This window comes from Equus asinus, chromosome 6 (genome assembly GCF_041296235.1).
Source record: "Equus asinus isolate D_3611 breed Donkey chromosome 6, EquAss-T2T_v2, whole genome shotgun sequence".
Taxonomy (NCBI): Eukaryota; Metazoa; Chordata; class Mammalia; order Perissodactyla; family Equidae; genus Equus; species Equus asinus.
Genome location: NC_091795.1, coordinates 40,453,416 through 40,474,044, shown reverse-complemented (window position 1 = coordinate 40,474,044; position 20,629 = coordinate 40,453,416). Strand labels below are relative to the sequence as shown.

Sequence of the window (20,629 nt, the reverse complement as noted above, 5' to 3'; positions counted from 1 at the left end):
TCAGGAGAACAACATGAGATCCGTCTTCCAATGTTGAATCCTTAAAAACACAACCAGGAAAAAAAAATACGGAGACAAAGCCAGAGCATTTGAAAACAACCTATATTCTACCAAGATACCAATGAATGATGTAAATGACATCATATGACATAAAACAAAGTGAGAAAAAGATATTTAAGATTATTCTCTTTAGGGTACATAGCAGTGGCTGGACTATCCAGAGACATTAAAAAATATATACTGAATTGTCTGTTCTGTTAATACAAAATGAGGCCAAATTGTGTCAACTTGTTTCTCACTGAAACCCAAAAATCCACAGACAGCTCTCTTTTCCTGTCTCTTTCACCTTGCCGCTTCGCTATTCTCCACGAATGTCCTCCTCTTTCTCTCACTATTCTCCTCTGCATGTTGCCTGGCCTTGCACCCAACCATGGCCGACAGAGAACCCTAGAGGCCCAACATTCTACAGCGGCTGTTTCCAAGAGGGAGGAGGCTACAGCAACTGCCACACTGGATACACTCAGAGGAGAAGGAAAGGGGAGGACCCCGAATGCCTCTCATGTATAAAAGCGCGGGATGGCAGGAGGCCTGTGTGGCCCAAGGAGCCAGAGGTAGCAAATTATGGGCAAAAGAATTGCAACCCAAGGCTGGAAGACAAGAGCTCTGCCCTCAGCTGTGTCCCTGGCTCTCTGGCATCTGCTTCTAATGGGCAGGCGCCATTTTCAGAAGCATCAGGCACTGGAAAGAAGACCTCTGCTGCTGGGATTGAAAGGAAGTAACATCCAGGAGGGGGAGATGCGAGCAAGGGCGAGGTTGGTCCCAGAAACAAGGCCTATAATGCAGACAAAAGAAAAGGGGAGCAGCAGAGAGATGCAAGTCCAACCCGGCCCAGCCCAGTCCAAGGAAGGTAGGATTCAAGGAGAAGAAAGTCAAAGAGAAGACCGTTTAACCACATCATTCCCCACAAGGGGCACTCAACAAACCTCACCCTACTCTTTCACCAAGTTACAGAAGGAGCTGCCAATCCTTTCCTTTGCTCCTTAAAACCTGCAGTAAGTTCACCGTTAGATCACCTGGTAGGATTTCAGAACAACGGTAATAGGTCAACCTAGATGTCCTTTTCCTTCCTCTCTAAGGACATTAACTAACTGTACATGTAATTACTAATGTACAATATATATTATAAAGTATAATTCATAGAATACAAAGAACTATGAGTTAATTACATTAATGAACATCTATAAGGAACGTTGAGAGGATTCCCTGACATAAGAGCCTGGGGAAGAGAGACTAGCACATGTGGCTCCTAGGATGTCACCTCCCCAGAGCTCAGCCATGCAGGTGCTGCTGTAGCTCTCCCCCGACTCCCTCCACCCAATCCCATCTTCTTGTGGGGAATCTGGCCGCCCTATTGGCTGTCTCGTACCTTTGAACTGCCTGCTCTGTGACATCATTCTCCCCCTAGACCTACTGCCACCTGCTAGAATCTTGGGGTTTCCATGGAGTTGTCTGTAAATAAATTTGGATCATCGCAAGCGACCAGTGTGACCAGTGACCTTCATACTGGACACACCGCTCTTTGACGGCAGCCACTCAGACTTCATCTGGTATCGTCTCCTCATCTCTTGGATCTGCGGTTGATGCTTCCTCTTCTTTTCTCGCCATGTCAGGCAAGGAAACTAACTTTTTAAGTGTTCCGTTATGTATTTTTGCCCCTAAATTTGGTAGTAGATTCTAACGTAGCAGAGAATAATGGGAGGAAAGTATTGAAGTAAACCTGGGGACCTAATTTAAGTTTTGACTTTGACATTTATGAGCTGTAGGACTTTGGGCAAGTCGTTGACTCTCTCACAAACTCTGTTCTCTCTCATCTCTCACATCAGGATATTACAACTGTGGTTCCTTCTGCTCCTTTTCTTTTCTAATATTGAATCTTAAAGGGCACCCAGGTAGAAATGAAATCAGAGACTTCTTGAGGGTGTTTCCACAGAAACAGAGAGAAATCTAGGTGATGCAGGAAGTTAGCAGTATATCCCCAAAGGTTTCATCTGTAATGGTCTCCCTCCACTGAAATTTCAACTGTAGTATTTTAAATTTAGTGCTGTTCAAAAGGCAATATGCCCATGTTTGGAGTTATCTACCTAAATGAGGTGAAAAAAAAAAAAAAGTAGGAAGAGACAATGGAGAGTACTGGGCTATAGGGGGACTAGTCTTCAAAGGTCAGGAAGTTGAGGATTGTTTTCATCAGCACAGGCCAACAGGAACCTAGAGGGAGGATAAAATAGAAGAATGAGGAGGAGAGCGAGGAGGAGCTCTCCAGGAAAAAGAGGTGGTTTGGCATGAAATGCTGAAGGAACCAAAGATTTTCAATTGCAGCAGGAAGAGCACAGAGTGAAATGTGCTCAGAGAAGGGCGAAGCACAGTTGACTTCAGCAAACGCTCACATTCATAGCCGAGGAAGGCCAGTGAGGCAGAACAGGGCATCGCCAGGCAAAGCAGCTTCTCAGACTCAGACTCGCTTGTTTGCTTTTTTCTCTTGCCTCTCTGAACACGGACGGCACCTGAGAGTTTGAATATAAACATTTCAGAGATCTTTTAGAAATGACACTTCCTATAATCCAGAAATTGATAAAGTGCTTATCCAGACGGCTGGAGGCAACAGAATTTCTAGTGTTTTATTTCATTCTCATTTTTTTTTTTTAAGATTTTATTTTTTTCCTTTTTCTCCACAAAGCCCCCCAGTACATAGTTGTATATTCTTCATTGTGGGTCCTTCTAGTTGTGGCATGTGGGATGCTGCCTCAGCGTGGTTTCATGAGCAGTGTGATGTCCGCGCCCAGGATTCCAACCAACGAAACACTGGGCCGCCTGCAGCGGAGCGCGCGAACTTAACCACTCGGCCACGGGGCCAGCCCATTCATTCTCATTTTTTTACTATGTAGATGTTTTGCCCATTAAAAATAAAATATAAGTTTCTAACAAATAATATCCTCTAACTTGAATCAGAAGGATTAATTCCTGTGTGTGATACGTAGGTTCCAAGTCAAGGCTGCTTTTCATCTTTATAAACATTTTCTTCCTGACATAGAGCGCGCACTGAGAAACGGCCACCATCTCTTTCTAGATGTAAGCTGCCCGAGAAGAAAAAGCAAAACTCAAGTGCCCCATCTCTGACTCCACATTTATCTCAGACAATTTCGTGGCATCCTTGGGGTTTTCCTACATTAAATTTTTAAAAATTGGATTCTAGCGATGACGGTGTTTTTAGTCTTTGGGGATGACCCCTTCCTGGATCTTGAAGGTGATAATAATTGAGGTTTTAGGATAAATAGAAAAACCTTCCTGATACCTTTTAAGTACTCTCTTCTGCATCTATGTGGTTATACTAATTGAAGTATGGATTTCTAGTAGGCTTAACTAGCTGTTCCTTGCGGCTCATGGTCAGAGAAATAAGAACGAGCACAACAACGGAATTCCTTTACACTTAGGATGTTGCTCTCTGCTTTGTACCAGTTTTCACTGAAATATCTGTCTGCTTATATTGTGGCCAGCTATACATTCACATTGATAGCATTTTGATGCCTTTTAGGCCACTTTTACTGATCGACTCTGTCTGCACGTACTGGCTAGGAATTCATTCAAAATCACCTTCTTCTCGGGCTGGTTTTGGTAAATAGTATTCACTACAATGGAGCCGGCAATATTCACTTTCATGACAAAGCGTATATGATACAGAACTACATTTATCAGTAAACTGATTCTGCTTTGTTGCTTGCTGCATACCGCAGTTTTTATGAATATCTATATGGTTCTTTTTACTTCCTTGATAAATGTTTTCCATGATTTTTCACAGAACTTATCATGTCTTCCTCCAGATAACAGATATGTCATATATGAATTCATGTATGAATTACTATTATTGTTGTTGCTGTTGTTATTGTAACTACAGATGAGTAACCTGAAGCTCAGGGAGATTAAATTACTGTTTTCTTTCAAAAAGCACTTCTTGGGATGCACACCCTCAGGCAATCCTGTGGAGGTAGGATCAGAAACCAGGCTTGAAGAGGGTAAGAGTGACCCTTTACACCTACCACCCGGACTGACTACTGGGTGAACTCTAGGGAACAGCACGTGAACTGCACGAGCAAACAGACCCTGAAGAAGACAGTGCTAACAGCTGCACTGTTTTCTAAGGGACCAAGAAAACACCTTATTAGGAGGTCTCCTTCTCCCGGGTTCTGGTAGTGGAACAGTCAGAGCAGAGTCCTGGCAAGAAGTCAGGAGACTTAGGCTCTGTGACCTGGTGATGATGCTGCCATAATGGGAGAATCGGACCACTCCAGCTGACCTCTCTGAGCCTCAGTTTCCTCACTCGTACCAGGAGAATGTTAGAACAGAGCATCTCTGAGGACGTTCTACTTCTAAAATGCTTCTATTCTAGCAAAGAGTAGATGAATCAGGACTAGGGGAGGCTCAAGGGAAGGATGGACAGCGAGAAGGGGGCTTCCAGCCTAGACAACAAGGTGTGGACCACACCACTTGGGGCTTCTGCACATCTCTGCCGCAGCTGGGAGCACAGGCAGTTACACAGAAAGGAACAAACTCCTCCCGCCCTTACAACCACCATAAAGGCGTGGGTGTTTGCTGTCTCAGTGAGCACTGGGATGAGAGGCTTCCTCATGCAGCAACCTTGAGATGATGCTGCTCCTCAGACATTGTCAGAGTTGATCAATCTCACTGAGTTTTTCTTCACCCTCTTGTTCCCTACAGAAAATTTCCAAAATCCATCCTTACTTGGAACTCCAAACTCCCTGCAGCTCTCTCTTCCTGTGGTGAGCGACGCAGCTTCCCTAGCAGGAAGTGTCTGCAATTTCTCCAGAGTCTCTGCTCCAGCCGTCAGTTCAGGATGGCTACTGCCATCAGCCTCGGGCACCTCTTCCCAGCCACTCATGGGCAGCGCCTACCTTTACCAACATTCTAGCACAACCATGCTGTCTGGAGTGACTGGCCAGAGCCAGAGCTCCACCTCAGCTGCTTCCTATCCGGGTCTCTTTGAGTGGGGTGTCCCAGGAAGCACTGCACAGGAGTCCTCTTCACTCGGAGACTGCACTCTGACTGTCACTGGCCACGACACAACGGTTTCTTCCATGTCTATGGCAGCACACTATGACAGAACTTCAGGTGCCAATAACCCGGTCCCACTGTATCCATCACTTTCCACCAGCCTTGTTCAGGGAACACCATCTCAGGTTCCAAATCAGGGACACAGCCTGTCACTTCCCTACCAGGAAGGAAGCCAGGTGTACTACTATGGTCACGGCACACTGGGGCCTCTGCTGTCTGGAGAACTTGGCCCCTGCCTGCAGTCCTACGGCTCTGTGTCCTACACAGGAGCTGGGGCCTCTGCTCCTCAACCAGAAATGGTGTTGGTACTAAAGGAGATTCAGCCCACACATGTCCTTCCACCAGCCTCCACCTCTGGGGTCTACTACGCTGCGTCTGCTCCAGCCATCCCACAAACCAGATCTCAAGGTGAGTACAAACAGCAAGAAGGCAGAGAAAGGAGGTCTGCATCCAAAATCAGGGTCAAATCTGCAGCCGGGAAGCGGCGAGGCCACAGACAGGTAGAACTGAAGTCCTGAGACATGAGTGAACACTACCCTCGCTCAGTGCTCCCCATTTCAGACTCGACATAAGAACACCTCATACAGGGGGGCAGGGGGGACACTGTAATGCTCATCCATGCTACATGGCTGAGAACCCCAAGAGCACACCAAGGGACCCCATACCTCTCACCACCCCAGCTGCTAAGTGCCCTACTCCACCACATACAAATGGACTCCCTCTGCCGATTTACGGGTTAGTCTCCTGGGAAGGCCTGTCAGAACTATCACTATGATAGAGACACGCAAACTTTCCCTCGCTTTGTTCACTCATACCAGGAATAAGCCCTTCTGTCCCGAGACGCTGTCAAAATTCAGCAGGCTAGGAATCTGTCCTTGCTCATATATTCCATCGGAAAGAGCTCCGCTCCCTCTCCTCGTCCACAGTGTGACGTGTTCTCATTCTCTCGGGAAAATGGACAGCATCAAAAAGACTCTATAGGAGAATGTTAGGACTTGTGAAATGTCTCATAGTATAAAACTCTCTTTTACTTTTTACTGCTCCTATGACAACCCTATGAAATAGAAAGAAAGCCAAGGGACAATGACATCCAATGATCACCAGTAAGAACCAGAACACTCGCCTCTTAGCTCCTAGCACAGGGCGCTGTCCATGATCCTTAAGAGCCAGGAGAAACGCCTTGCCCATCGGGGGAAGGGACGTGGTTGCTGCACTGATGTCTAGGGGGGAACATCTCACCCACCGAGGACTCACTTCATCCTTGCTTCCTTTGTAGTGGTGGAAACCTCCCTGGGGAGAGAGACTTTCCTGGGACTGCAACCTCCAAGCCAGACATTTTGTCTACAGCAAACTCCAGAATTCCCCAAATCCTGCAGTAGCAGAAATACCCAGATGCTGCAGAGTAACCCACCACATGAGCCTGCAGACATTTCACTGACAGCTTCACTCCAGACTTCGAACAGTAACCTCCTGGCACTGTCTCCAGCTCCAAAGAATTGGGATGAGTTTAACACCAACCTTTCAAAGCCTCTGGATCCCGACCAGATCCCAATAGAAAACCAAGATCCTCTACCACACCCTTTAGAAATTCCTGATATTCTCCAGCTCCTGGCCTGCATCGATCCCCTCGGGCCAGAGGACCACCCTGCTTCCGAAAACGCTGATCTGGGAAAGAGTAGCCTGAGTCTTGAGGGCCAAGGGACACTGGAAAACGGGACCGAGGCTAGGGGTGGCTTTGCAGACATCGCTACACTGATGGAGGATGGTCACCTTCCCCAACTATTCGACCCCTTGAAAGACCTTGATCAACCCCAAGGCCCCGAGCTGATCCAAGCCAAAGAGACAGGAGCCATCGAGTCCATCCAGCTGCAGGAAAAGTCAAGTAGCAGAAAGGATGCCTCCGATAACACCAGGAAGAACAAACATCAGGCCTCTGAGCCTCTCGATGGTGCTCCCAAGGCCAAAATCCAGCCAAAGGACCCAGAGTGCCTGTCAGGGGGAGAAGGGCTGATTTGCAATGCTGCAGCCAGTGACAGGGCTCCTGAGAACGAGGCCGAGCACTCCAACAGCAAACCTCAGAAAGCCGCACCCAGCAGGATCAGTACAACTAAGAGCCATGGGCAGGAAAGGACCAAGAGGACCAGAGGAAACAACCCCAAGAAAGCCGGAGAGAGTCGGCAGTCAGGGACTGAAGTTAGGGTGGAAGAGAAGCCAATGATGCCCAGGATGAAGCGGAGGAAGAATCAACCCGAGCTGAGCCAAGAAACCTTTAAGCGGCCTCGAACCAGCCTCGGCCAGCACATGCTGGAGTCGGTGCAGGTGTTTCATGCTCTGGGGAGGAAGAGTGAGAAGAACACCGGGCCCTCTTCCTCCCGGGCCCTGGGAACCTCCAGCAACCCCAAACACCCCCAGCCCTGCCCAGCTATCAAGCCGTGGCTGGATAAACCACTGGAGGGTCAGTGTCCTGAGGAAACTCAAGTCAAAGCCCAGAAAGCAGAGAGCAGTGCTGAAAAAGAGTGTCCACCTCCATCCCGGGACGAGCTGCCACCTCCTGGGAAGGTCAGGTTGGTACCTTTGCCTTTTCTGTCCGTGGACAAGCCTCCAGCTCGACCTGTTCCTCGGAGGCCACAGGCTCTGGCCTCACATCGGCCTGCTGTGGCAGACCCTGCCCGGCCTGCTTCCACCAACTCAGCTCAACCAACTGCAGTCAATTCCACCCACCCAGCTCCTGCATCTTTGACAGGTCCTGCCAGACCAGCTCGGCCAATTACCACCAACCCCGCTCGACCGGGTTGGACCAACCCCACCCGGCCTAGCGGCCCTCAGTGTCCTGCTTCAAGGCCTGCACCTTACAGAACAGCATCTTGCACTTCTCTCCAGCAGGAGCCCGTTCCCACTGCTGTGCCCATGCTCCAGGCCCCGCCCAAGCCTCCCGCCCAGTATCTACTGGAGGATTTTAGCAAGCAACCAATTCCATGGAGGAAACCCGACATTCCAGGGCCAGTGATGTCAGAGCCCATCACACAGGAACAGAGGCCAGAGCGGGAGGCCATGAAGAGGCAGGCTCAACAGGAGCGTGAGAAGGCTGCCAAGTACACCTCTTGGGGGAAAGTGCAGTTTTTCATTGAGAGGGAAAAAGAAATGGAAATTTCTCGATACTATGGCTACGCGATATAAGGCTGCTAGGGCTCTTGGTGCCCCTTTGGGGACCAGTTGCTTTTCTAGAGATAGATAGATAGATAGATAGATTTCTCTTATTCATTTTGATATATTTAAAAACTTAGTAAAACAGTAAATAAAGTACTAGAATGAATAGATGAGTAATAAAGAAGCCTTCTGTGTTTGGAAATGCTGTTAACTGTGTTTTTTCTGTGATGGGGGTGGGAGGGAACCCAATTCTTCAGGAGAAAAAAAAAGTGAAGTTGGACAGGAGAATGAGGGAAAAGGGAGACGAACTGACGAAAGAGGCCATAATTGGGTGCAGGGCTGGGGAGGCCAAAAGGGGAGAGATTTGAGGGGTTTATAAAAAGAAGCAGGAGTCGTGAATGACAGAAGTCAGAAGCAGGGCCTGAGGGGAGCGTTAAAAGAGTAAAATTGGAATAGAGTTGAAGACGGCAGCCGATGAGTCTAGGTTGACCAGGAGAAATGTAAAAAGTCTCTCGGGAGGCTGGTCTTATGGCTCACGACCACCACATCGGTGTTTTGGAAAACAAGAGATTCAGGACACCTTCCAAAAGGCTTGGGTCACTTCATCCATGAATGACTACGGCTGGGGACGGTCAGTATAAATCAAAGGGGAATCTACGGGATGAATGGCCAGGGCTGAGTTACCTTGGGGGCAGCTGATAACAGGAGCCTCCCCATGGGAGCTGCTGCAGCAGGACAGGGCAGGCAGAGAAATTTCCTCAACTTCTGTGCACCAGGCCCACGAGCCCACTACTTCAGTTAACCTTTGCAACAACACGCAAGGTCAGGGTCACTGAGCCGCTTTACTACTGACGTTCCGCAGTGGGCTGCAGTCACACTGCCTGCGGAGGAGCAAGGCCTCAACTTGAGACCTGCATGCCAGCAGTGCTCAGCATTTGCTAACGCCTGTTGGCGACCAAGCTGGCTTTCAGAGCACAGCATCCAGACGTTACTGGTGGATGAGACCAAACTTCTGGAGCGGGGCCTAAACTTTTTTTTAGATGTACTTCATTCTATTTCCCCTCTGTACAGACTATGTCGTTTTCCCACCCAAGGTCCAATTGCCATACATCGTCCTACACATCTGCCCCTTACCCCTTTCCACCTCCTCCCCCGCTTTCCCCTCTGGTATCTATGTGTTTGTTTATCTTCCACATATGAGTGAAGTATTAGGTATATGTCTTTCTCCATCTGACCCATTTCACTTAGCGTAACACCCTCAGGGTTCACTCATGTTGCTGCAAATGGCAAGATTTCATGCTTTTTATAACTGAGTAGGATTCCATTGTATATATACCACATCTTCTTTATCCATTCACCTCTCAGTGGGCCCTTAGGAGGTTGTTTCCAAGTCTTGGCTATTGTGAATAATGATGCAACGAACATACGGGCGCATCTATCTTTGCCAATTAGTGTTTCCACGTTCTTTCGATAAACACCCAAAAGTGGAATAGCTGGGTCATATGGTAGTCTTATTTTTAATTTTTTCAGGAATCTGCATTCTCTGTTCCATAGTGGCTGTACCAATTTACATTCTGACCAGCACTATATGAGGGTTCCCTTTGCTCCACACCCTTCCAACACTTGCCATTTCTTGTTTTTCTAATAATAGCCATTCTGACGGGCGGGAGGTGGTAGCTCATTTTGGTTTTGAATGCCCTTTCCTAAAAATTAGTCATGTTTCATACCTTTTCATGAGCCTGCTGCCCACTTGTATATTTTCCTCAGAAAAGCGTCTGTTCATAAGTATTGACTTGAGAGACCTGCCAGGTCCTCCTGAATCCACCTGGCCTGTCGCCACCTTTTCTCAACATCACTATCCTCCAAACCACATGAGAAAAACCTGCCGGAAGCGTCTGTCACACTGCGGGAGAGTGGTGGGTGTGCCTGTGCACTGGGTCGCGGCTCCACCTGCACAGGACTTGTGTGCCCAAGGGTCCAGAGTCACTCCCTGGGAAGTCTTGTGGGGCACCTGGAGGGGCTGAGCAGGGGAAGCGTGGGGGACAGGAGGCATACAAGGGAATGCAGTGGTTGGAGGGGAGTGATGTGAACAGTAAATAATTACCGTGAGAAAATTGGTAACTTACATTTCTAAAATTATTTTTATTGAGATATAATTCACATACCAGAAAACTCACCTTTTGAAACTCTAAATTCAGTGGCATTTAGTACATTCACAAGCTCAGGCAACCACCAGCATTATCAAACCCAACACATTTTCATCACCCCTAAAAGAAACCCTCTTAACCATTAGAGGCTGCTCCTCACTCCCTCCTCTCTCCAGACCCGGCAACCACTCATCTGCTTTCTATCTTTACGGACTTGCCTTTTCTGGACATTTCACACATCTGAAATATACCACAATACGTGACCTTTGTGTCTGGCTTCTTTCACTTAGCAGAAGGTTTTTCAACGTCCATCCACGTTGTAGTGTGTGTCAGTCTTTCATTCCTTTGTATGACTGCATAACGGAGCCACCACACTTGTTTATGCTTTCCTCAGTTCATGGACATTTGTGTTGTTTCTGCTGGTCATTTACATTTAATGAGAGCTTATATTGTGTCATGAAGCACCACGAAGTCACTCACCCCATTTCGCCCATAAGGAGACAGGCTTGGAGAGTGTCAAGAATTGGCCCAAGGTGAAGAGTCAGCACCTAGGGGAGCTGGGGTTTCAACTCAGGCAGGCAGACCTCAGAGGTAATAGATTCACAGGAGAGAACGTGAGAAAGGTACAAAAGGGGATTCAATGGAAATTCACCCTTCTCCCCAAGTTCCCCGGCCACCCATTTCCCTCCTCCCTTAGACACATTTACTTTTGCCACGCTGCGGATCCTTCCAGAGAGGTGATTTACACTCCAACGTGGAAGTATCACAGTTTACTCACTAATGTGTCCACTGATTTGAAATATCATTTTTATGCCACACTAAATTCTTACATGTGTTGGCATTACTATTTTCAGAGTTGGCCTGACTTTTTTGCTTATCTCTAATATTTGGCATTTCTCTAGAATTCATTTTCTCTTCTTATAGAATTTTTAAAATTTCCTCCTTCTCTTATTTCTCTTAAGACATTATCCATTGTGTTCATTCACTCTTGTATTATTTGTAATGTCATCTTCAGATAGGACAAACTACCTGGTTTCTTCAAAAAGTAAAGTTATTGAGAAAAAAAGAAACAAAGACAAAGAAAGTGGAGAGAGACATGGAAGGAGAACCCATAGATTAAATCAGACATCCGAGACCTAACAATCAAACGCCAAGTGTGGCCCTAACTTAGACCTAACTCAAACTCTTCAAAACAATTTCTATGACATTTAGGAGACAACTGCGAATTTGAGTGCTGACTGGATATTTAACAATAAACCAGGATATTAAGGAACAAAACTCTGACATTTTAAATGTATATATCAAAGATGAACAAGTGAAAGTATATGATATTGGGGATCTGCTTAAAAAACTATGGAACAGGGCGAAACAGGGAGGGGTAGAGAGGAGACACGACAGCCATCAGCTGATAAATATTCAAGCTGAAGGAGTTCATGGCTGGTCCACGAACACCACACCATTATGTCTGCTCCTGTAAATGCTTAAAATTTGTGTTAATTGTTAAAACAGGATGACACTGTAGAAGACTTTTTGGCGCTTTCTCAAAGGTTAAACGTAGAACTTCCACACGATCCAACATCTCTACTCCCACCTATACATCCAAAAGAATTCAAAGCAGGGATTTGAACCAATGTTTGTACACAATGCTCACAGCAGCATGATGCATAAGGGCCAAAAGGTAGAAACAACCCAAGTGTCCATCAACAGACGAATGGATACACAAAATGTGGTATGTACACACAATGGAATGCTATTCAGCCCTAAGAAGGAATAACATTTTGTTACATGCTGCAACATGGATGAACCTAGAAAACATTATGTTCAGTGAAAGAAGCCAGATACCGAAGGAAAAATATGTCGGATTCCGCTAACATGAGGCACCTAGAATAGGCAAATTCACGGAGACGTGAAGTAGAATAGAGGTCACCAGGGTCTGGGGGAGGGGAAATGGGGCTGTTAGTTTTTCAAGGTGACAGAGCTTTTGTTGAGGATGATGAAAACCGTTTGTTTACAGGCAGTGGTGACAGCTGCACAACATCATGAGTGCACTTAATGCCACTGAATTGTACACTTATGAATGGTTAAAATGATAAATATTGCTTACGTACATTTTACTACAGTAAAAAAAAAAAAAAAACAAAAACAAGGAATACCTGAGTTCAAGTTTCAATTCTTCCTTTTCTGGGCCTCAGTTTCACCATCTGTGAAGTGAGTCACTGTCACCGTCTATGCTCCGGGCTCAGTGCAGAGGAAGCACTCAGGAGGGGACGTTAGTACCACTCCCACTTCATCAGCAAAGGCCTGCTGTGCGGATTCACTGCCTTAACGTGTGTGCACGCACTTTTTAAATGGCAGCTGCTGTACAGGCCTACCTCACTGTACTGTGCTTCGCTCTACCGTGCTTCACAGACGCCGCATTTCTTACAAGACCCCCATCAGCAACCCGATTACAACTTGCTGAAGGCTCAGATGATGGTTCATATTTTCAAGCAATAAGGTATTATTTACTTAAGCTATGTATGATGTCCCTTTAGATATAATACTATTGCAAACTTAACAGACTATGGTATCGTGTAAACATAACTTCTACATGCACTGGGAAACCAAATCATTAGTCTGACTCGCTTTATTGCGATATTCACTTTATTCAGTGACCTGGAACAGAACCTGTGATATCTGTGAGGTAGGCCTGTACAAATGTTAACAGACATTAGGTGTTATTGTTTCCCAAGGCTGTGGAACTGCCTAGAAGAAGGATAATTCTTTCCCACTGATAATGCCACACAGGCCAACAGAACATATGTGTTTCTCTATTATATCCAAAGATATTAGGAAACGAAAGCATAAAACTTAGAGAACTGTCTTCTATCAAGATACTTACACGTGCTCTCACAACTGCCCAAAATAAGTACCAAAGATACCATGGATACTCCATTCTTTTCTTTAGGCTACTACTGTTCTTACTAGAAGTTCACTTTACTTTGAAAATATAGAACAGGGGGGCCGTCCCCGTGGCGTAGTGGTTAAGCTTAGTGGGCTCTGCTTCGGTGGCCTCAGTTCACGAATTCAGATCTAAGGCACGGACCCACACCACTCGTCAGCCATGCTGTAGCACTGACCCACATACAAAACAGACGAAGACTGGCAGAGATGTTAGCTCGGGGCTCATCTTCCTCAAGCAAAAGAAGAGGAAGCGCGGCAACGTATGTTATCTCAGGGAGAAATCTTTCCTCAGCAAATATATATGTATGTATTTTTTATAATATATACTTTATAAATATACATAGAACATGGAAGTTCATAGAATTTCTTAAGCACATACAGAGGTTATTGCCAAATATTATATTTCAATTCACATCTTTACTCTCTTTTTCAGGTAGCAATTAGAAAAGTGTAATTAAGGAAAGCACTTGGTTCCCTTTTTGAAATACTACCCATGAGAGAAGGCCAGGATTACAACTACTGAATTACTATGCTTATTATACCATAAGAATGAAGACGGTTCCTTTCAATTAAGGGTTCCATTTACCTCTGGTTTGTATTAGTGGGGAGTGTGTGTTACATCAATAATCAGTCCAAGTTCTTCACTCTGCTCTCAGATTTTGCTGGAAACATCCAAGGGGTAACAACATTCTTCTACAACAAGATTCTTTTCCAAACTCTGTCAGAGAGAATGAAATAAGAAACAGCAAATGTGTGCTTCAAATCCTTTCTTATACTGTCATTCATTCAAGCCCTATGATGCTAACACACAGTGTGATTCAGAGGAAAGTTTCCACCCTTCTGGAAGTTACAAGCTAGATTACAATCTTTTCCCCCAGAGATTAGAGGGAAGAAAATAAGCTCACTTCTAGAGATTTACTTCTGTATTTGTGTCACGGGGGTACCTAACCAGACTGTAAACTCCCAGAAGGCAGGGACCACATCAGTGTTGTCCACCACTGCACCTCCAGCTCCAAGCGGAGTGCCTATGAGTAGGCACTTATAAATACTCCTAGAATATCTAAATAAATGAAGGATGGCTCTTATTGCTAAATATTCTTTTATGTATTTATCTTATTTATGTACTCTGTTCCACTGATCTGTGGTTACTCAAGGGCCAGCAACACATCTTTTAAAAAACTGACAGAGGTGGTCGGCCTGGTGGCGTAGTCCTTAAGTTCACCAGCTCTACTTCGGTGGCCCGGGGTTTGCAGTTTGGGATCCAGGGTGTGGACCCAGCACCGCTCATCAAGCCGCACTGTGGCAGCATCCCACACAAAAGAGAGGAAGACTGGCAGAGACGTTAGCTCAGGGCCAGTCTTCCTCATAAAAAAAATTAAAAGTAAAAAACTAATAGACTCATTTGTAGAGCAGTTTTAGCTTCATAGTAAAACGGAGCAGAAAGTAAAGAGTTCTCACTTTAACCATCTCTCCTTCACCCTACACAGCCTTTCCCACCATCACCATTCCATACCAGTGTGCTCCATTTGTTGTAATCAATGAAGCAACATTGACACATCATTATCAAAGTCCATAGCTCACATCACAGGTCACTTTGTGTTGTATAATCTATGGGCTTTGGCCAATGTACAATGACATGTATTTACCCCTAGAGTATCAGACAGATTAGCTTCACCACCCGAAAAATCCCCTGTGCTCCAGCAACACTTCTAGTATGGCTTAACATTTGGTAGGGCTAGGCAACCCTTTTCTACCTTCTTCCTTTTCAGAATTTTCCTGGCGATGTAAGTTTCTTTTGCTATACGAGCTTTAGAATCAGATGATATGAGATGATGTTAAATTTACAAATTACCTTAGGAAGATCTGACAGAGCTACGATGCTGAGTCTTCCACCGAACATTGTGAAAGGTTTGAAGACTGTATTAATTACAACAAGGCGTACAATCTCTCCTGTCAGTTTCTTCCAGACTTGGAGCTGGAGGATCATTACCATCTCCAGCTATCTGAACAACAGCCAACCTGAGGTAACTCATTTAGTCACAAACCGCTTAGGAAGCCTTCCTTGATTAACCCTGTCTGTTGTCATTTCCCCCTCCTTTCCATTCCTAGGCATTTCTGCTGTGGCATTTCTGTGACACATCATTTGCCACTTGACAGTCCACTGTGCCTGACACTCGACTGCCAAGTACTGAGGCAGCTTTGCCTTGGGTGACTTCCCTCAAACACCCAGGACACCTTGTCCCATTCCACTGCCACGCAGGGGTCATTCATCTCCCTACCTCTACTGCCTGAACAGGGACTGCACTGGGAGTGGCCCTGCAGCTTCGCAATCCCCTTGATGGTGCCTTAAACAGTCCCAACACTGAAGAGAACACCTTGTGCACACAGAACTAGAAGAGGCTTCCTATAACCACGTCACACAGGAAAGATGTTGGCTGTGTGGAGGAAAGGAGACTGAAGAGTCTTCCTGCTTCTCCCTGCTGATGTCCTTGCAGAAAAGGGGCTGAGCAGGGACCCGGGGGAACCTCAGGATCCCCTTGCAGAGACCGTGGAGCAGGGACCGAGGAGTGAGGACAATCGCGGAGAGGAGGAGGAAAATAGGAGGAAATTCACAGGCACCGCCAATGCGGGTGGGGCTGGGCCGTCAGTTCACTCATTCTTCAACGACTGGGAAGTAGCTACGATGTGTCAAACACTAAACTTGGTGTTGCTGGATGTGAATCACAACCATTTGTTTATCTATGAAATCACTAACGTTTAAGTTCAGAGATGCAGAAGAATTGACAGAGTAGGTGAAGAAGAAAGAAACCCTGACCTATGAGACACAAATTAAATAAATTCCCAATACAGTCAAAGTGGGCTCTTCCTGACACTAATCCACACTGTGCCGGGCAGGGTAACGAGACATGGAATCTCTTCTCACCTTTTTTAAGTCGGTCAAATGCTTTCCCCACATATTCCCTTTTTTAGTTAAAAGAGAAACACAATTTTTCAGTTTCCATACTGAAATCCTGACCTTGCTGATCCAGGGCATTTTTTTGGTTGTGATGAAGGGAGTGAGGGCGTCTTACTGGCGTTTAGTGGGTGAGGGTCACGGATACCAGACATCTTGCCAAATTCAAAACAGCCCCACAAATGGGTCTCACACCTGGATGACTTTTGAACGTCCTAGTCAACATCCATAGAGGTGTAAAAACTGTTCAAAAGTATCTAAGCCTTAGAACTTGACTCCATTTCACACGTAAACACAAAGGGTTTCTTCGCAGTTTTCACGGACATTGAATGTCCGGGACAGCAGTCACCTTGTCATCCTAGTGAAGACTGTACTTTGTTTCCTTTGGAAATCTACTAAGCACAGCTCACAACCATTGAAACTCCTGCCACTAGGCAACATACCCACCCAGATCAGTGAGCATGGGCAGCTTTGGCATTCATGGCGCAAGTAACTGACGATTTCTTTATTTTCAGTAAAGTCATGCCCAAGCATTGACATATGGAAATGTAAATACTTCTTACTCTATTCTAAATTACTTTATTTTACTTATCCTTTATATTATAGTCAGAGCACGGCATTGACTTTTTTTCTTAAACTTAAATATGGAAGCAGGTTGTATATATCTAAGAATTTCACTTCAGGAGAGTAAAGAGGATATTACAAAGTATCTGCTATAAAAAGGGGAAACGGAGTGAGACAGGGTTGAGGATACAGCTCTACACAGTGAATGCAGATTTCTGAAAGAATGCTAAATCAACCTTTGCTTATCTTTTCAAAAGAACTTTGAAAGCAATGAAATGAGTCCCCAGCATCTGGTGTCCAAATGGGAGACACTCTTTCCACCTAGTAACACACTTTTTGTGAGCCAAATTTGACATTAGCCTGTCTCCCTGTGTAGAATGAGGCTCCCTGAGAATGGAATTCACAGCCCACACAGTGGGTCCCCTCTGCTCTCCGCTTGGCATCTTGCTGCTCCCCTTCTTCAACCCCACCTAGTAACCACCTGTACTCCCCTTTTTCCTTCTTTCCCATCTTAAAAACAGATACAAGGCAACAAAACAGAGCAAACGTCTCCACAAACAAGGTCTAAGACACAGATGGCCAGCCCTTCTGTATCCCTGATAACCCAGCCCAGTCCCGAATGCTAAGGTTCATCAATACTCCCATGCTGACTGAAATTGTTTTATTATTATTATTATTTTATTGCGGAGACATTGGTTTGTAGCATTAGACAAGTTACTGGTATACATCATTATATATTTTGCTTTCTGTGTAGATTACATCATGAATCGAGCCACCCAAAGGCTAATTACGATCTATCACCACACATGTATGCCTAATTACCCACTCTCCCTCCCCTTTCCCCCTCTGGTAACCACCAATCCAATCTCTGTTTCTCTGTGTTTGTTTTTCATTGTTTTATCTTCTACTTATGAATGAGATCATACGGGTTTTGAGACTTTCTCCCTCTGACTTATTTCACTTAGCATAATACCCTCAAGGTCCACTCACGTTGTCATAAATGGCCGGATTTCATCATTTCTTATGACTGAGTAGTACTCTATTGTGTATACATACCAATCTTCATTTATCCATTCATCCCTTGATGGGCACCTAGGTTGCTTCCAAGTCTTGGCTACTGTGACTAATGCTCTGATGAACATAGGGGTGCATGTATCTCTATGCATTTGTGTTTCACGTTCTTTGGATAAATACTCAGAAGTAGAATAGCTGAATCATATGGTAGATCTATTCTTAAGATTTTGAGGAATCTCCATACTGTTTTCCCCAGTGGCTGCAGCAGTTTGCACTCCCACCAGCAGTGTAGGAGGGTTCCCTTCTCTCCACATCCTCTCCAACACTTATTGTTTCCTGTCTTGTTCATTATAGCCATTCTGACCGGAGTGAGGTGACACCTCATCGGAGTTTTGATTTGCAATTCCCTGATAGTTAATGATGTTGAGCATCTTCCCATGTGCCTGTTGGCCATCTGTATATCTTCTTTGGAGAAATGTCTATTCAGATCTTTCGCCCATTTTTCAATTGGGTTGTTAGTTTTTCTGTTGTTGAGACGTACGAGTTCTTTGTATATTTTGGATATTAACTCCTTATCAGATATATGATTTGCAAATATGTTCTCCCAATTGTTAGGTTCCCTTTTCGTTTTGCTGATGGTTTCCTTTGCTGTGCAGAAGGCTTTTAGTTTGATGTGGTCCCATTTGTTTATTTTTTCTATTGTTTCCCTTGCCCAGTCAGACAAGGTACTTGAAAATATCCTGCTAAGACCGATGTCACAGGGTGTACTGCCTAGGTTTTCTTCTAGAAGTTTAATGGTTCCAGGGCTTACATTCAAGTCAATCTATTTTGAGTTAATGTTTGTGCATGGTGTAAGATAATGGTCTACTTTCACTCTTTCGCATGTGGCCGTTCAGTTCTCCCGACACCACTTATTGAAGAGACTTTCTTTTCTCTTTTCTATGTTCTTGGCTCCCTTGTCAAAAATTAGCTGTCCATAGATGTGTGGGTTTCTTTCTGGGCTCTCGATTCTGTTCCATTGACCTGTGTGTCTGTTTTTGTGCCAGTACCATGCTGTTTTGGTTACTATAGTTTTTTAGTATATTTTGAAATCAGGGAGTGGGCCACCTCCAGCTTTGTTCTTTTTTCTCAGGATTCCTTTGGCTATTCGGGGTCTTTTGTTGTTCCATATAAATATTAGGATTCTTTGTTCTATTTCTGTGAAAAATGTCGCTGGAACTTTGATAGGGATTGCATGGAAAATGTAGACTGCCTTAGGAAGTATGGACATTTTAACTATGTTAATTCTTCAAGTCCAAGAGCATGGAATATCTTTCCATTTCTTTGTGTCTTCTTCAATTTCTTTCAGCAAGGTTTTATAGTTTTCAGTGTACAGATCTTTCACTTTGGTTAAGCTTATTCCTAGATACTTTACTCTGTTTGTTGCAGTTGTAGATGGGATGGTATTCTTAATTTCTCCTTCTGCTACTTCACTGTTAGTGTATAGCAACACAATGGATTTTGGTATGTTGATTTTGTATCGTACAACTTGACCATATTCATTTATTGTTTCTAAAAGTTTTTTAGTCAATTCTTTAGGTTGTTCTATATATAAAATCATGTCATCTGCAAATAGTGACAATTTCACCTCTTCTTTTCCAATTTGGATCCCTTTTGTTTCTTTTTCTTGCCTGATTGCTCTGGCTAAGACTTCCAATACTATGTTAAATAAGAGTGGTGAAAGTGGGCATCCCTGTCTGCTTCCTGTTTTTAGAGGGATAGCGTTCAGTTTTTCTCCATTGAGAATGATATTTGCTGTGGGTTTGTCATAAATGGCCTTTATTATGTTGAGGTACTTTCTTTTTATTCACAGTTTTTATCATAAATGGATGCCGTATCCTGTCAAATGCTTTCTCTGAGTCTATTGTGATGGTCATGTGATTTTTCTTCTTCATTTTGTTAACGTGGTGTATCACGATGATTGATTTGCAGATGTTGAACCATCCCTGTATCCCTGAAATACATCCTACTTGATTATGGTGTATGATCTTTTTAATGTATTGTTGTATTCAATTTGCTAATATTTTGTTGAGGATTTTTGAATCAACGTTCATCAGTGATGTTGGCCTGTAATTTCCTTTTTTTGTTGTTGTCCTTGTCTGGTTTTGGTTTCAGGGTAATGTTGGCTTCTCAGGAAGCTTCCTCTCCTCTTCAATTTTTTGGAAGAGTTTGAGGACAAGTACTAAGTCTTCTTCGAATGCTTGGTAGAATTCACCAGGGAAGCCATCTGGTCCCAGACTTTTATTTTTGGGGAGGTTTTTGATCATGGTTTCCGTCTCCTTACCGGTGATTGGTCTATTCAAATTCTCGATTTCTTCTTGATTCAGTTTTGGCAGGTTGTATGAGTCTAAGAATTTATTCATTTCTCCTAGATTATCCAATTTGTTGGTGTGTCGCTTTTCATAGTATTCTCTCACGATCATTTGTATTTCTGAGGTGTCCGCTGTAATGTCTCCTTTTGCATTTCTAATTGTATTTATTTGAGACTTCTTTGGTTCTTTGGTGAGTCTAGCTAAAAGCTTGTCAATTTTATCTTTTCAAAGAACGAGTTCTTGGTTTCACTGATTTTTTTCTATTGTTCTTTTAGTCTCTATGTCATTTATTTCTGCCCTGATGTTTATTATTTGCTTCCTTCTACTGATTTGGGCTTTGTTTGTTCTTCTCTTTCCAGGTCCTTTTGGCGCACCATTAGATGGTC

General features: G+C 44.5%; 2 protein-coding genes across 3 annotated transcripts in view; one reads left to right on the top strand and one right to left on the bottom strand.

The window, feature by feature from the left end:
* Window positions 1-20,629, bottom strand: part of DUSP11 (dual specificity phosphatase 11) — a 43,820-nt gene that overhangs the window by 19,893 nt on the left and 3,298 nt on the right. The gene's annotated exons all lie outside the window — the stretch shown is intronic.
* On the top strand, window positions 551-8,425 carry LOC139045583 (uncharacterized protein C2orf78-like). Its single transcript, XM_070512770.1, has 4 exons — window positions 551-611; window positions 1,590-1,670; window positions 4,771-5,532; window positions 6,401-8,425. The coding sequence occupies exons 1-4, from the start codon at window positions 551-553 to the stop codon at window positions 8,299-8,301; spliced, it is 2,805 nt and encodes a 934-aa protein (XP_070368871.1). The 3' UTR covers window positions 8,302-8,425.

Excerpts from the sequence above, each read along its gene's own strand:
- LOC139045583 (XM_070512770.1), top strand. The coding sequence starts at position 551 with ATGCCTCTCATGTATAAAAGCGCGGGATGGCAGGAGGCCTGTGTGGCC. Across the intron at positions 612-1,589 it reads TGTGGCCCAAGGAGCCAGAG|CCACTCAGACTTCATCTGGT; the intron begins GTAGCAAATTAT and ends CTTTGACGGCAG. Across the intron at positions 5,533-6,400 it reads CCCACAAACCAGATCTCAAG|TGGTGGAAACCTCCCTGGGG; the intron begins GTGAGTACAAAC and ends CTTCCTTTGTAG.